A 16799-nucleotide genomic window follows, 5' to 3' on the forward strand; every position below is an offset into this window, starting at 1 on the left:
CATAATTATATATAGCCCCCATATAACGATCCCCAGATTTGGCTCGCGAAGTCTCCAAAAGAAGCAAATTTCATCCAATCCGGTTGTAATTTGGAACATGGTGTTAGTATATGATCTTTAACAACCGTGCCAGAATTGGTCCATATCGGTCCATAATTATATATAGCCCCCATATAAAGCGTTCTCCAGATTTGACCTCCGGAGCCTCTTGGAGGAGCAAAATTCATCCGATCCGGTTCAAATTAGGAACGTGGTGTTAGTATATGGTCGCTAACAACCATACCAAAATTGGTCCAATCACACAAAAATTGGTCCATATCGGTCCATAATCATGGTTGCCACTAGAGCCAAAAATAATCTACCAAAATTTTTTTCTATAGAAAATTTTGTCAAAATTTTATTTCTATAGAAAATTTTGTCAAAATTTTATTTCTAGAGAAAATTTTGTTAAAATATTATTCGGTTCATAATAAAATTTTTATCATTGTCAAAATTTTATTTCTATAGAAAATTTTGTCAAAATTTTATTTCTATAGAAAATTTTGTTCAAATTTTATTCGGTTCATAATCATGGTTGCCACTCGAGCCAAAAATAATCTACCAAGATTTTATTTCTATAGAAAATTCTGTTAAAATTTTTTTTCTGTAGAAATTTTTGTCAAAATTTTCTTTCTATAGAAAATTTTTGTCAAAATTTTTATTTCGATAGAAAATTTTGTGAAAATTTTATTTCTATAGAAAATTTTGTTAAAATTGTATTTCTCTAGAAAATTTTGTCAAAATTTTATGTCTACTTTGTCAAACTGAATATATATACCACGTATGGACTTACATACAATTTAGAAGATGGTGTTCGGAGGTTTTAAGATACCTTGCCATCGGCAAGCGTTACCGCAACTTAAGTAATTCAATTGTGGATGGCAGTGTTTAGAAGAAGTTTCTACGCAATCCATGATGGAGGGTACATAAGCTTCGGCCTGGCCGAACTTACGGCCGTATATACTTGTTTAGTTTAATATATACTACGTATGGACTACCTTGTAATTTAAAAGACGGTGTTAGGAAGTTTTAAGATGCCATCGGCAAGTGTTACCGCAACCCAAGAAATTCGATTGTGGATGACAGTCTTCAATAGAAGTTTCTACGCAATCCATGGTGGAGGGTACATAAGCTTCGGCCTGGCCGAACTTACGGCCGTATATACTTGTTTTTTATACCCTCCATCATAGGATGGGGGTATATTAACTTTGTCATTCCGTTTGTAACACATCGAAATATTGCTCTAAGACCCCATAAAGTATATATATTCTGGGTCGTGGTGAAATTCTGAGTCGATCTAAGCATGTCCGTCCGTCCGTCCGTCCGTCCGTCCGTCCGTCCGTCCGTCCGTCTGTTGAAATCACGCTAACTTCCGAACGAAACAAGCTATCGACTTGAAACTTAGCACAAGTAGTTGTTATCGATGTAGGTCGGATGGTATTGAAAATGGGCCATATCGGTCCACTTTTGCGTATAGCCCCCATATAAAGGGACCCTAAGATTTGGCTTGTAGAGCCTCTAACAGAAGCACATTTCATCCGATCCGGCTGAAATTTGGTATATGGTGTTGGTATATGGTCTCTAACAACCATGCAAAAATAGGTCCATATCGGTCCACTTTTACGTATAGCCCCCATATTAACGGACCCCCAAATTTGGCTTGCGATTGCTCTAACAGAAGCAAATTTCATCCGATCAGGCTGAAATTTGGTACATAGTGTTGGTATATGGTCTCTAACAACCATGCGAAAATTGGTCCATATCGGTCCACTTTTACGTATAGCCCCCATATAAACGGACCCCCAAATTTGGCTTGCGATTGCTCTAAGAGAAGCAAATTTCATCCGATCCGGCTGAAATTTGGTACATGGTGTTGGTATATGGTCTCTCACAACCGTGCAAAAATTGGTCTACATCGGTCAATAATTATATATAGCCCCCATATAAACCGATCCCCAGATTTGGCTTGCGGAGCCTAAAAGAGAAGCAAATTTCATCCGATCCGGTTGAAATTTGGTACATGATGTTGGTATATGGTCTCTAACAACCATGCAAAAATTGGTCCATTTCGGTCCATAATTATATATAGCCCCCATATAAACCGATCCCCAGATTTGGCTTGTGGAGCCTCTAAGAGAATCATATTTCATCCGATCCGGCTGAAATTTGGTACATGGTGTTGGTATATGGCCTCTAACAACCGTGCAAAAATTGGTCCACATCGGTCCATAATTATATATAGCCCCCATATAAACCGATCTCCAGATTTGGCTTGCGGAGCCTAAAAGAGAAGCAAATTGCATCCGATCCGGCTGAAATTTGGTACATGATATTGGTATATGGTCTCTAACAACCATGCAAAAATTGGTCCACATCGGATCATAATTATATATAGCCCCCATATAACGATCCCCAGATTTGGCTCGCGAAGTCTCCAAAAGAAGCAAATTTCATCCAATCCGGTTGTAATTTGGAACATGGTGTTAGTATATGATCTTTAACAACCGTGCCAGAATTGGTCCATATCGGTCCATAATTATATATAGCCCCCATATAAAGCGTTCTCCAGATTTGACCTCCGGAGCCTCTTGGAGGAGCAAAATTCATCCGATCCGGTTCAAATTAGGAACGTGGTGTTAGTATATGGTCGCTAACAACCATACCAAAATTGGTCCAATCACACAAAAATTGGTCCATATCGGTCCATAATCATGGTTGCCACTAGAGCCAAAAATAATCTACCAAAATTTTTTTCTATAGAAAATTTTGTCAAAATTTTATTTCTATAGAAAATTTTGTCAAAATTTTATTTCTAGAGAAAATTTTGTTAAAATATTATTCGGTTCATAATAAAATTTTTATCATTGTCAAAATTTTATTTCTATAGAAAATTTTGTCAAAATTTTATTTCTATAGAAAATTTTGTTCAAATTTTATTCGGTTCATAATCATGGTTGCCACTCGAGCCAAAAATAATCTACCAAGATTTTATTTCTATAGAAAATTCTGTTAAAATTTTTTTTCTGTAGAAATTTTTGTCAAAATTTTCTTTCTATAGAAAATTTTTGTCAAAATTTTTATTTCGATAGAAAATTTTGTGAAAATTTTATTTCTATAGAAAATTTTGTTAAAATTGTATTTCTCTAGAAAATTTTGTCAAAATTTTATGTCTACTTTGTCAAACTGAATATATATACCACGTATGGACTTACATACAATTTAGAAGATGGTGTTCGGAGGTTTTAAGATACCTTGCCATCGGCAAGCGTTACCGCAACTTAAGTAATTCAATTGTGGATGGCAGTGTTTAGAAGAAGTTTCTACGCAATCCATGATGGAGGGTACATAAGCTTCGGCCTGGCCGAACTTACGGCCGTATATACTTGTTTTTTGTTGTTTTTAATTTCAACTAAAAATTCAATTGGTTCGAAAAATATTTTTTTTCTGTATACTTAGACAATTGTCTTTAAACAAGATATTTTATTTGCATATTCAGATCATTTTATTTGGCTATTTCATATTTCTCACGTAAATAGAGTGATTCCAAAAATCATTAAATAATTGTATACAATTTTTCCAAAATTATTTTTTTATTCCCTAAAAATACCAATAAACGTAAAATGAAGAAAATTATCACCATATAAAAAATTAAATAATATATCTATTTGAAATAAGTTAAAATAATGAGTTTCTAATATTTTTTAGTAAAAATTATCTAAATTTTCGATTTGGCAAAGGGTTTTATATGCGTATGATAGACATCTGGAACCTCTTGGCGATTTAAGGGATTTAATTTAGCTGCCTCATAGATACGTTCATATACATTGCCATCATAGCAACCCAAAGTGGATGTAAGAGTATTGTCGTGAAAATCAAAACCATCACAAATGGCCACAGCATCTGGGCGTATAGACTTCAGGGATTTTTCCAAACGATTTTGCAAAGAACATAAATCAGCCTCTTCCAAATGTATAAACTAGAGAATGAATATGGGAAGTTTACACATTTTCCATGAAGCCTGTGAATCATCGTGATACTTACCCTTAATATATGGGCCATTTTTTTTACGGAAGTATTTACCAAATATAATTCTAAAAGATTTGCCAACACTTTATTTAGAGTAGAGCTACGATTTTGCCTACTGGGTCCAGTAACTTCTTGTAGAAATGTGGCGGCTACAAAACAACGACCATGTAACTATAATAAACATATTAAAAATTAGATTAAATGTTAGTAATTTGTTATTAAATATCTACCTCAGCAGCTTGAATCAATTCAATACCGGTATCACTGAAAGCTTCGCCCTCACTACGACCATCATTAAGGCGTCGCATGAAATGTTCATAGGCCAAACGGATTTTGCTATAATAATAAAAAAATAATTACATTATAAGTTTTTTCTGTGTACCTAAAAATAAAGAAAAAATACTTTCTTCCGGAACGAAATTTTAGACAAACGAAATTTCCGTTTCCTAAAAAGTATTCTCTTTGAGATGAATTAATCTCGAATTTACAAAAAATTATTCAACGATTTTTATTTGTTTTTAAAGATTTTTTTTCAGCGTCAGAAATAATCTTCGATAGTCTAAAATTTCATTCATCGTCAAAAGAAAATTCTCCTTTCAGTGAAAGTAAAACCCATCTCTTACTCACTTTGCCGCTGTGTATTGTAAAATTTTCACTAAATTCAACCAGGATCCTGTCCATTTTATGGATTCTTTTGTTTCCAAATATTCCCTCAAATAGATGGCTGAAGGTGGCAACTTTCCACCATCCTTTGCGTTTTGATAAAATTTTAAAAGAAATCTGGCCGTTGTTAAGAGTAATACTGTATTTTCACCTTCATAGGTACATGCGGCCGCAGCATCCACATAAAGGCAACCCATATTCGATGAAGCCAAATAGCCATGACCTCCACATGCCAGACGTAAGATCTCAATACCAGTCGCTGTATCCTGGGAATTCAATACTTTGATACAACAAGATAAAGCATGCATTTCCGGAATGCAACCATACTCTCCATGTGTGATATCCTTCGAGGTTTGATCGAAGAGTTGCCATATTTTGTGAGCGGTAAATTTGTATGCAACACAATTGGCTATTTCCGGGAACAATTTCAATTGTTGAGTAGCATAATCTAGAATTTGTCTTTCAGGCTCACTGGAAAAGCGAAATGAGGAAAATTGTATTAAGAGCTAGTCCTATATCTAAAGCCAAATTGATGCAACTATTGCTTAAATGCATACCACAGCAGTAAAGGAAAGAGATTGTTATAGTTGTATTCTCATCCTGAAATTATTAAAAGCGTTTTTTGTCTATTTTGCCTAAGGAATTTATTTCAATAGTTTGACAAGCATTCTGTATTCTGGACTGTCATGATAAGATTGAAATTGATTGGATAGAAACACGAAACATGATGAACTTTCACAGGGTATAGTTTGAAATGCATATTGTACAGTACAAACCGCTTTTCAAACTGTAAGTATATATGAGAAGAAAGTAAGGTTCTGTCAATTTGAAACCTCAGAATTACATTTGAGCTACAATTGTTATACCGATCGATCAATGATGGAGGCATACATAATGAACCTCTACACCGAGATATTATTCTGATTCATAAACCAAAGCACAACCCTTCAGCTTCATCATGTGCTGGTGATAATAGAATGTTAAAATGGTTCAACTCTAACAAGAGTCTAGAGAACGTAACCATATAGAAGGATAGCCCGAAGGAGATGAAAACTGATAAGATATTAGGTACAATCACAAATCATTTTGGTTGGGAAAAATGTGACAACACCGAAAAAAAAGTTTACTATTGTTTACGAAAAATGAACTAACCCATAGTAAGAATGACCATGATTTGGCGCCAAAGATTTTTTTCATCTAGATAAGTTCATGATTTTCTTATAAATAAGTTTATGTATTGCATCGTATTTTAGTTCATTCTTACTACGCTGTGGGAAGAATGTACTTACACTCATTCAAAATATTCCTGCTATCCGGAAAAATGAACAAGTTTTTGGGAATCCTATATTTAGAAATTGGTTTCAAATAAACTGTTTATCAGTATAATTTTCAAAGAAGTAAATAAATTGAGGAATTAAAGGTACAACAAGCCTGTATACAACTAAGAAATTTTTCGTACAATATAAGACAATTTTTCATAACTACAAGTACTTTATTTCAAAAAATTAATATTATATTACATAAAACTATGGCTTATGATATACAATAAAAGAAATGTTTTTATTCGTACGCTGTATGCTGTTACTTTTCGGTAGTTAGTAATTGCTTCTTCAAAAGAGTAATATTCTATGTTAGTAGAATGAAACTAATTAATATCAATTTCCATTTTTATCCATATGAAAGATATATGCCATAAGTTGCTATTTTCATTTCATTTTTGTCCAATTTCACCGATATCGCTAGTTTTTGTTGTGTGGATTTGCGTCATAAGCCTCTGAAGTTAAAAAGGTATATAAAATATAAAAATATTATCAAATTCTATGGTATTTTGATCTTTAACTTACAAGAGAATTTTCTTAGAGCAAATAGGGATATCAGCTTAGTTAGCATTAAACAGTAAGAAGATTCCAAAAAATACCATTAGATTTGCTGTCATCCTGCAAATGAAAATTATTTTTAATAAATAGAAATTTTGGCTTTATTACAAATGGACGAAAAACTTACCACATTGAAAAAAATCATCCAATTACTACATTAGTGGAATCATATCCATGCACAAATGGGACATTTTTGAAATCCTTCTCCGAATATAAATGAAATAAAAATATTATAAAATTAGATATAATTTCCACTTGTCAATATAGCATTTAGTATTTATGGTGGATATTAAGTTCGAGTTTAGTGGCTAAAATCCCAATTTTTCATGATTAGTTTTCTTTAGAAATACATGGGAACAAAATTGAACCGTTTTTGTGTTCATTTAAAATTTATATCAAATTTTTAGTAATTTGAGGTTGCTGAATCCAAATTTACACTTGTTTTTTTTAAGAGCTCGACTTTTTGAGATATACGGTTATGTTCAAAATTAAGGCACTTCCGCTATATATATTGGAATAACTTGAAAACAATTCATCATATTAAATTAGAAAACAGCGTTCTACATAAGCTTAAAAACGATTTTCTGTTCTTAATCGTGTAATCCATTTAAAGAATATAAACTTTATAAAAAACTTGTTTCGAGCTATTCTCCATCAAGTTATATTTAAATTTGCATCGAAGGCGTATAATTTTATACTTTTCTTACTGATTTATTTCTGATTTTAGCACCTAAACTCGAACTTAGTACACACCTTAAGGACTCGCTATAACATAAAAATATAGACTCAAAAAATTGTACTGTGATCCAGATGTAGAGTAAATATAGATCATTTTATTACCACTCATTATGAATATTTTTATGTAAACCAATTTAAAACCGCACTAATTTTAAATTATTAATAGAAATATACAGTTTCTTAATATGTGATTTATTTTAGAGTTATTTATTTTTTATCAATATAAAGTGTTTTTGTTTTCTCTAACATCACACCATTCACTTATCAGTTTCTAAAATGTTACGAAATAAATGTATTTTTATTAATAAACACAAATACCGCAGGCAAGCGCACCACGTGTGCGCTTCATAAATGCATCAACAGAACTGAATGCACCAATAAAACTCAAAGACACAAATAGTCATAAAAGACACATATGTAAAGAAAAACAACTCCACACACACACATGATCCCTTTCTGATCTCGCTATTGCAACAAAACAACTATCACCACAAAAGATACCAACAACACACATTCCATAACATCATCGCAATAACAAACACAAACAAAAAAAAAGATGATGCAATAATTTCATAATTTCTTCTCACTTCAATTTCCAGTATCACGTTTATTGATTAGTTGGTATTCTATCTATAGGATAAGGTAAAATATATTCAAAATTTACGAGGAATCCATAAAAAATTATATACACCCGTCAAGGATTAAATTAACTACTTTTTATTCTACTTTATCTAAAATTTTCAATGTGAGGAAATATACTCCAACTTATACTAAAAATCGCAATAAGCTGTAGGAAGCCGCCATACGAATCGGTACTGTGGTTAAGTTAATTTTTACTACAAAAATTTTTTTCCATACAAAAAATTTTCTTAGTAAATTGTCCACATTTCGTAGTAAGATTTTTATATTGCCTATGTCTTTTTATAATACAATCAACGATGCATTAACTATTGTATTGGAAATTTATTTAAGGAAAAATCCGTCCCTTTTCGTAGTTAGTGAACTAAAAAACATTTACTGAAGTTTTATAAGTTTTCCTTTAGCTAAGTTAATTTTCGCAGTGGTTACGAAAAATGAACTATATTACAGTAAATTTTTTGAACTATGTGGAAGTTAAACTGGTCCTAAAATTAACAAGACACATTTTTTTCTGTGAACATTCCTTCAGACGAACGAAATCTTAAAATTGGTTCAACTCTAAAGTTAGGAAAACAGTTGCCACAGTTGATAGAATTTTGACAAATTTTCTATAGAAATTTTCAAAAATTTTCTATAGAAATAAAATTTTAAAAAATTTCCTATAGAAATAAAATTTAAAAAAATTTTCTATAGAAATAAAATTTTCCATTCGTTTTGTTTTGTTATTGTTGGTTTTGTTCTTTAAGCATTGTTGTTGTTTTTATTGCAGCTTAAAACCATACATTGACTAAACTACAAGTGTAGCTTAACCAACAGAGGAAAATAATGTTTGTCAAATTTATTTGGGCAAAGCCCTATAGACTGCAAGATGGTTGGATGGACGCACGTTTCGGAATTACCATATTCCTCATCAGCATCCTCTACTTGCAGCAAAACTATTAAATAAATTTGACAAACATTCTTTTCCTCTGTTGGTTAAGCTACACTTGTAGTTTAGTCAATGTATGGTTTTATGCTGCAATAAAAACAACAACAATGCTTAAAGAACAAAACCAACAATAACAAAACAAAACGAATGAAAATAAAATGTTGACAAAATTTTCTATAGAAATAAAATTTTGGCAAAAATTTCTATAGAAATAAAATGTTGACAAAATTTTCTATAGAAATATATTTTTGACAAAATTTTCTTTAGAAATAAAATTTTGACAGAAATTTCTAATTTGAAAGAACTTTCTATTTTGAGAAAATTTTCTATAGAAATAAAATTTTCACAACATTTTCTATAGAAATAAAATGTTGACAAAAATTTCTAAAGAAATAAAATTTTGACAAAATTTCTATAGAAATAAAATTTTGACAAAATTTTCTACAGAAATAAAATTTTGACAAAATTTCCTATAGCACTAAAATTTTGACAAAATTTTCTATAGAAATAACATTTTGGCAAAATTTTCTACAGAAATAAAATTTTGACAAAATTGTCTATAGCACTAAAATTTTGACAAAATTAGCTATAGAAACAAAATTTTGACAAAATTTTCTATAGAAATAAAATTTTGACAAAATTTCCTACAAAAATAAAATGTTGACAATAGTTTCTATAGAAATAAAATTTTGACTAAATTTTCTACAGAAATAAAATTTTGACAAAATTTTCTACAGAAATAAAATTTTGACAAAATTCTATACAGAAATAAAATTTTGACAAAATTTTCTATAGAAATAAAATTTTCACAACATTTTCTATAGAAATAAAATTTTGACAAAATTTCTATAGAAATAAAATTTTGACAGAATTTTCTATAGAAATAAAATTTTGACAAAATTTTCTATAGAAATAAAATTTTGACACAATTTTTTATAGAAATAAAATTTTGACAAAATTTTTTATAGAAATAAAATTTTGACAGAATTTTCTATAGAAATAAAATTTTGACAGAATTTTCTATAGAAATAAAATATTGGCAAAATTTTCTTTAGAAATAAAAGTTTGACAAAATTTTCGATAGAAATAAAATTTTGACAAAATTTTCTATAGAAATTAAATTTGACAAAATTTTCTACACAAATAAAATTTTGACAAAATTTTCCATAGAAATAAAATTAGAACAAAATTTTCTATAAAAATAAAATTTTGATAGAAATAAAATGATGATAGAAATTTCTAATTTAAACTTTCTATTTTGAGAAAATTTTCTATGGAAATAAAATTTTCCCAACATTTTCTATAGAAATAAAATTTTGACAAAATTTTTTATAGAAATAAAATTTTGACAAAAATTTTCTATAGGAACAAATTTTTGACAAAATTCCATATAAGAATAAAATTTTGATAAAACTTTCACCACCTTTTCTATAGAAACAAAATTTTGACAAACTTTTGTATAGAAATAAAATTTTGACAAACATTTTCTATAGAAATAAAATGTTGACAACATTTTCTATAGAAATAAAATTTTGACAAAATTCCATATAAGAATAAAATGTTGACAAAATTTTCTACAAAATTTTATTTCTGACAAAATTTTCTATAGGAACAAATTGTTGACAAAATTCTATATAAGAATAAAATGTTGATAAAATTTTCACAACATTTTCTATAGAAATAAAATTTTGACAAACTTTTGTATAGAAATAAAATGTTGATAAAAATTCTATATAGAAATAAAATTTTGACAAAATTCTATATAGAAATAAGGGAGCCACCGTGGTGCAATGGTTAGCATGTCCGCCTTGCATACACAAGGTCGTGGGTTCGATTCCTGCTACGACCGAACACCAAAAAGTTTTTCAGCGGTGGATTATCCCACCTCAGTAATGCTGGTGACATTTCTGAGGGTTACAAAGCTTCTCTAAGTGGTTTCACTGCAATGTGGAACGCCGTTCGGACTCGGCTATAAAAAGGAGGTCCCTTGTCATTGAGCTTAACATGGAATCGGGCAGCACTCAGTGATAAGAGAGAAGTTCACCACTGTGGTATCACAATGGACTGAATAGTCTAAGTGAGCCTGATACATCGGGCTGCCACATAACCTAACCTAACCTAACCTATATAGAAATAAAATTTTGACAAAATTTTCTATAGAAATAAAATTTTGACAAAATTTTCTATAGAAATAAAATTTTGACAAAATTTTCTATAGAAATAAAATTTTGACAAAATTCTATACAGATATAAATTTTTGACAAAATTTTCTATAGAAATAAAATTTTGACAAAATTTTCTATAGAAATAAAATTTTAACAAAATTTTCTATAGAAATAACATTTTGACAAAATTTTCTATAGAAATATAAATTTTAACAGAATTTTCTATGGAAATAAAATTTTGACAAAATTTTCTATAGAAATAAATTGTTGACAAAATTTTCTATAGAAATAAAATTTTGACAAAATTTTCTATAGAAATAAAATTTTGACAAAATTTTCTACAGAAATAAATTTTTGCATTTTTGTCATTGCAAAAAGAACGATTTCGTGCACTTTACTTACTTCGCATTCATTGGTCCTTGTCTTCGCACAGCCGAATATCTTGTGGCAATAGTAACCGCCATTGACAATAATGCGACACCACTATCAATTACCACACATCTTCCAATAACCATGGGGAAAAATGTCAAAGCCGTGGTAGGACTCTTCACAAAGCTTCCATCTCGATGAACTTTGGTATTACGCATTAGCATATTGCTACGTGGAATGCGAACATTTTTCATTACCAAATAACCATTGTTAACAGCGGGGAATCCCATTTTCTTGCCAATATCACCAACTTCGATACCAGGCAAAGGCCTATGAGTATTTTCATCTCGTATTTGTACAACAAATTGCACTACATCCTTAACCTCATTGTCAATATAGAGATTGGCTACCACTACAGCATAATTAGCTGTATGTCCCACTGCAAAGAATTACTCTACAAAGTTAGTCACTAAACAAAATTCTTAACGTTTACTTACATCCTCCTGGCCACCATTTGTATGATGATATTGTTGGTGTATTCAAGATGAACTCATCTGTCGCTCGATCAAAATCTGCTCTTGTCTCCAATCCTCGCAAATATGTTCCATGACCCAATTCGGTTTGGGCAAAGGCAAGAAATATTTCCAAGTTTGCAGCACGCTTACCAAATTTTTCGAATTGTTCGTCGGTACCCTGCTTACGAATACTATCGATGGCTATGGCAAAATGTACTGAAAATGGATGGGCTCTTGGTGTAGCACCCCATAAACGAAAATCCATAAATAAGTCGCTGTAATAAAATCAAGAGGAAATATCAACATTAGATGTGTTTAATATTTTATTTTCCCGCAAATCAGACGGCTAAGCCATAGGTGGTCAATTACCAACTATTGACGGACAAACTAAAACAGAATAACAAAACTTCAAACGGTTTAAAACCCCTTTAAGAACCCTGAACGTAATGAAATTATTGAGGCAATATTTTGACTGAAATTGAGCTGATAAAGATTTCCATCCTATAACCTATCCTTATTCTTCCTTAAAAGTCTGGCTGAAGGATTGAATTCTCGAAACTATCAATAAACCTTGAATCCAGCATTAAACCATTGAGAAATTTTAACAAGTGGCACAAAAAGTGTCACTCGCAATAAAAGGTGGCACACAATCATCAGAATCAGAAAATTAACCCGAATGATCTACTATAGGAAATAGTTATTGCATACTTTTAGGCGATAAAAGTATACATGGATAATAGGCTTTAACGGAGGTTCACTGTTTGACCTCTTAAGATAAAAAAAGGATAGCATTGGTGCCATGAACTTTTGTAAAATTTCTTTCTATAGAAAATTTTGTCAAATATTTATTTCTATAGAAAACTTTGTCAAAATTTTATTTCTATAGAAAAATTTTTTAAAATGTTAATTCTATAGAAACATTTTGCAAAATTTTATTTCTATAGAATTTTTTGTCAATATTTTATTTTTATAGCAAATGTTGGCAAAATTTTGTTTCTATAGGATTTTTTTTTTCAAATTTTGTCAAAATTTTATTTCAATAGAAATTTTTTTGTCAAAATTGTATTTCTATAGAAAATATTATTAAAATTTTAATTCTATGTATTCTACAGAAAAATTTTTAAAAATTTTATTTCTATAGCAAATGTTTGCAAAATTTTATTTCTATAGAAATTTTTTTCAAAATTGTATTTCTATAGAAAATTTTGTCAAAATTTTATATCTATAAAAAATATTGTTATAATTTTAATTCTATAGAAAATTTTTTCAAAATTTTAATTCTATAGCAAAAATTTTCAAAACTTTAATTCTATAGAAAATTTAGTCAAAATTTTAATTCTAATGTTGGCAAAATTTTATTTCTATAGGAAATTTTTTCAAATTTTGTCAAAATTTTATTTCTATAGAAACTTTTGCTAACATTTTAAATCTATAGAAAAATTTTCCAAAATTTTAAATCTCTAATAAAAATTTTGTTAAAAATTTAATTCTATAGAAAATTTTGTTAAAAATTTAATTCTATAGAAAATTTTGTCACAATTTTAATTCTATAGAAAAAATTGTCAAAATTTTATTTCAATAGAAATTTTTGTCAAAATTTTATTTCTATAGAAAATTTTGTAAAAATTTTATTTCTACAGAAACATTTTGCAAAATGTTATTTCAAGAGAAATTTTTGTCAAAATTTTATTTCTATAGAAAATTTTGCCAAATTTTATTTCTATAGAAATTTTTGTTTTGTCAAAATTGTATTTCTATAGAAAATTTTGTCAATATTTTAATTCTATGTATTCTATAGAAAAATTTTTAAAAATTTTATTTCTATAGCAAATGTTTGCAAAATTTTATTTCTATAGAAATTTTTTTCAAAGTTGTATTTCTATAGAAATTTTTTTCAAAATTGTATTTCTATAGAAAATTTTGTCAAAATTTTAATTCTATTGAAAATTTTGTCAAAACTTTAATTCTATAGAAAAAATTTTCAAACCTTTAATTCTATAGAAAATTTTGTCAAAATATTAATTCTATAGAAAAATGTTGTCAAAATATTAATTCTATAGAAAATGTTGTTAAAATTTAAATTCTATAGAAAATTTGGCATAATTTTAATTCTATAGAAAAATTTTCAAAATTTTATTTCAATAGAAATTTTTGTCAAAATTGTATTTCTATAGAAAATTTTGTCAAAATTTTATTTCTATAGCAACTATTATTAAAATTTTAATTCTATGTACTCTATAGAAAAATTTTTAAAAATTTTATTTCTATAGCAAATGTTATCAAAATTTTATTTCTAAAGAAATTTTTTTTTCAAAATCGTATTTCTATAGAAAATTTTGTCAAAATTGTATTTCTATAGAAAATATTGTTAAAATTTTAATTCTATAGAAAATTTTGTCAAAATTTTAATTCTATAGACAAATTTTTCAAATCTTTAAATCTATAGAAAATTTAGTCAAAATTTGAATTCTATAGAAAATTTTGTCACAATTTTAATTCTATAGAAAAAAATTTTATTTATTAAAATTATAACTCTATGTATTCTATAAAAAAAAATTTTAAAAATTTATTTAAAAATTTTATTTCTATAGAAAATTTTGTCAACATTTTATCTCTATAGAAAATATTGTTAAAATTTAAATTTAATTCTATAGAAAATTTTTTTCAAAACATTAATTCTATAGAAAATTTAGTCAAAATTTAAATCTATAGAAAAATTTTGTCAAAATATTAATTATATAGAAAATTTGGCGAAATGTTTTTTATAGAAAATTTGGCAAAATGTTATTTCTAAAGAAAATTTTTTCAAAATTTTATTTCTATAAAAAAATTGGCCAAAATTTTATTTTTATAGAAAATTTTTTTCAAAATTTTATTTTTATAGGAAATTTTGTAAAAATTTTATTTTCGTAGAAAATTTTGCTAAAATTTTATTTCTATAGAAAATTTTGTCAACATTGTATTGTTATAGAAAATTTTTGTAGAAAATGTGGGAAAATGTCATTTCTAAAGAAAATATTGCCAAAAGTAGTTCACGTCGGGTTGAGTGAATTACCCGAATTTATTCTGATAATTGGTTGATAGTTTTGCTGCAAGTAGAGGATGCTGATGAGGAATGTGGTAATTCCGAAACAGCTGTACATCCAACCATCTTGCAGTCTATAGGGCTTTGCCAAAATAAATTTGACAAGCATACTTTTCCTCTGTTGGTTAAGCTACACTTGTAGTTTAGTCAATGCATGGCTTTAAGCTGAGATCAAAAAAAAAAAAAAAAAAAAAACAACAATAACGATTGAAGAGAAGCCAACACAAGCCAACAATAACAAACAAAACAAATTTTATTTCAATAGAATTTTTTTGCAAAATTTTGTTTCTATAGAAAATTTTGTCAAAATTTTATTTCAGAATTTTTTACAACATTTAAAAATTTCAATTGCCTGTTTCGGTATCAGGCTAACATGAAATATAAAAAAATTATTTCTATAGAAAACTTTTGCAAATTGTTATTTCTATAGAATTTTTTTTGTCAAAATTTTATTTCTATAGAATTTTTTTTTTTTTGTCAAAATTTTATTTCTATAAAAACTTATGCCAAAATTTTATTTTTATAGAAAATGTTGCCAAAATTTTATTTCTATAGGAAATTTTGTCAAAATTTTATTTCTATAGGAAATTTTGTAAAAATTTTAGTTCCATAAAAAATTTTGCTAGAATTTTATTTCTATAGAATATTTTGTCAACGTTGTATTGCTATAGAAAATTTTGTAGAAAATTTGGGAAAATGTCATTTCTTACGAAAATTTTGTCAAAATTTTATTTCAGAAATTTTTACAACATTTATTTTTATAGAAAATTTTTGCAAATTGTTATTTCTATGGAAATTTTTTGCAAAATTTCTATAGAAAAATTATTTCTATAGAACATTTTCTTAAAATTTTATTTCTATAGAAAATTTTGTTGAAAGTTTATTTCTCTTAGTTGAAAAGGAATATTTTACAGAATCTACCAAAACATCAAGAATTCTTCCAATCTACCAATCAATAAAAAATCTACCATTTTTGGTAGAATTCTACCGTGATTACAATAGAGAAATATTAGGCAGTAAATGCCAGATCTTTCATAATGGACTGAATAGTCTAAGTGAGCCTGAAATACCGGACTGCCACTATACCTATATCGGGTGATATGTGCCACTTCATGTAGATGAGTACTAAATTTTGATGTTTGTAGGCATTGGTAAAAATTTTTGTACTGCATGAATCCACGATCATTAATCAATATATTTCCAACTATAAATATTAATCAAGGAATACGAGCCGTAAAAGAAAGCATTGCTAACCTCTTAACCCTCTAATGACCAATTCAATGAAGATTTTAGCAAAACCCATCGAAAGACAACAAAAATGGGTAGAATAAAAACAGAAATTTGTCAAATCCCTACAAGAGACTTTGCAGCTGGATTCTGAATTTTACGGTATTGATTTTGATTATTTCGTTTTCTTGTTTTTGCTTCGTAAACCTTGACTATTTTATCAGATGGCAAAAAAATTTTAAAGAGTTAATATGATAAACTTTTATATGTTGAAATTTTAATTAATTTTATTTATGGTTATTAATAAATAATTGCGTTTTACTTACGGCCAAATATCCGATCCTCCTGGATTTAGTACATCTTGTAATTTTCTTAGTTTTGAGGCTACCCTCATACAAGATTTAATACCTGCCGTATATTGTTCATCATGAGCTAAGTGATGCAAACGAAAGGCGTCATTGCTTGCATCATTCTCGAGAATATAGGAAACTGCAATAGAAATTAAATAAATTTGTAATTATTTATGAA

General features: G+C 28.2%; 1 protein-coding gene and 1 long non-coding RNA gene across 4 annotated transcripts; both read right to left on the reverse strand.

The window, feature by feature from the left end:
* Nucleotides 1–3610: 3610 nt before the first annotated feature.
* On the reverse strand, nt 3611–16743 carry LOC142238822 (acyl-coenzyme A oxidase 1-like). The gene is made up of 7 exons (XM_075310540.1): nt 16598–16743; nt 11942–12234; nt 11478–11883; nt 4693–5199; nt 4296–4401; nt 4081–4236; nt 3611–4015 (listed from the first exon to the last, which is right to left on the reverse strand). The coding sequence occupies exons 1-7, from the start codon at nt 16663–16665 to the stop codon at nt 3755–3757; spliced, it is 1797 nt and encodes a 598-aa protein (XP_075166655.1). The 5' UTR covers nt 16666–16743; the 3' UTR covers nt 3611–3754.
* On the reverse strand, nt 6200–7653 carry LOC142238823 (uncharacterized). 3 transcript variants are annotated; one of them, XR_012722828.1, is made up of 4 exons: nt 7446–7653; nt 6733–6809; nt 6573–6665; nt 6200–6502 (listed from the first exon to the last, which is right to left on the reverse strand). It is a non-coding gene; the product is annotated as an uncharacterized LOC142238823 (long non-coding RNA). The 3 variants fall into 3 exon arrangements; XR_012722829.1 differs by having other exon boundaries at nt 6733–6806; nt 7359–7653; XR_012722827.1 differs by having other exon boundaries at nt 6733–6806; nt 7446–7652.
* Nucleotides 16744–16799: the final 56 nt, after the last annotated feature.

Source organism: Haematobia irritans, chromosome 5 (assembly GCF_050003625.1).
Source record: "Haematobia irritans isolate KBUSLIRL chromosome 5, ASM5000362v1, whole genome shotgun sequence".
Classification (NCBI taxonomy): domain Eukaryota; kingdom Metazoa; phylum Arthropoda; class Insecta; order Diptera; family Muscidae; genus Haematobia; species Haematobia irritans.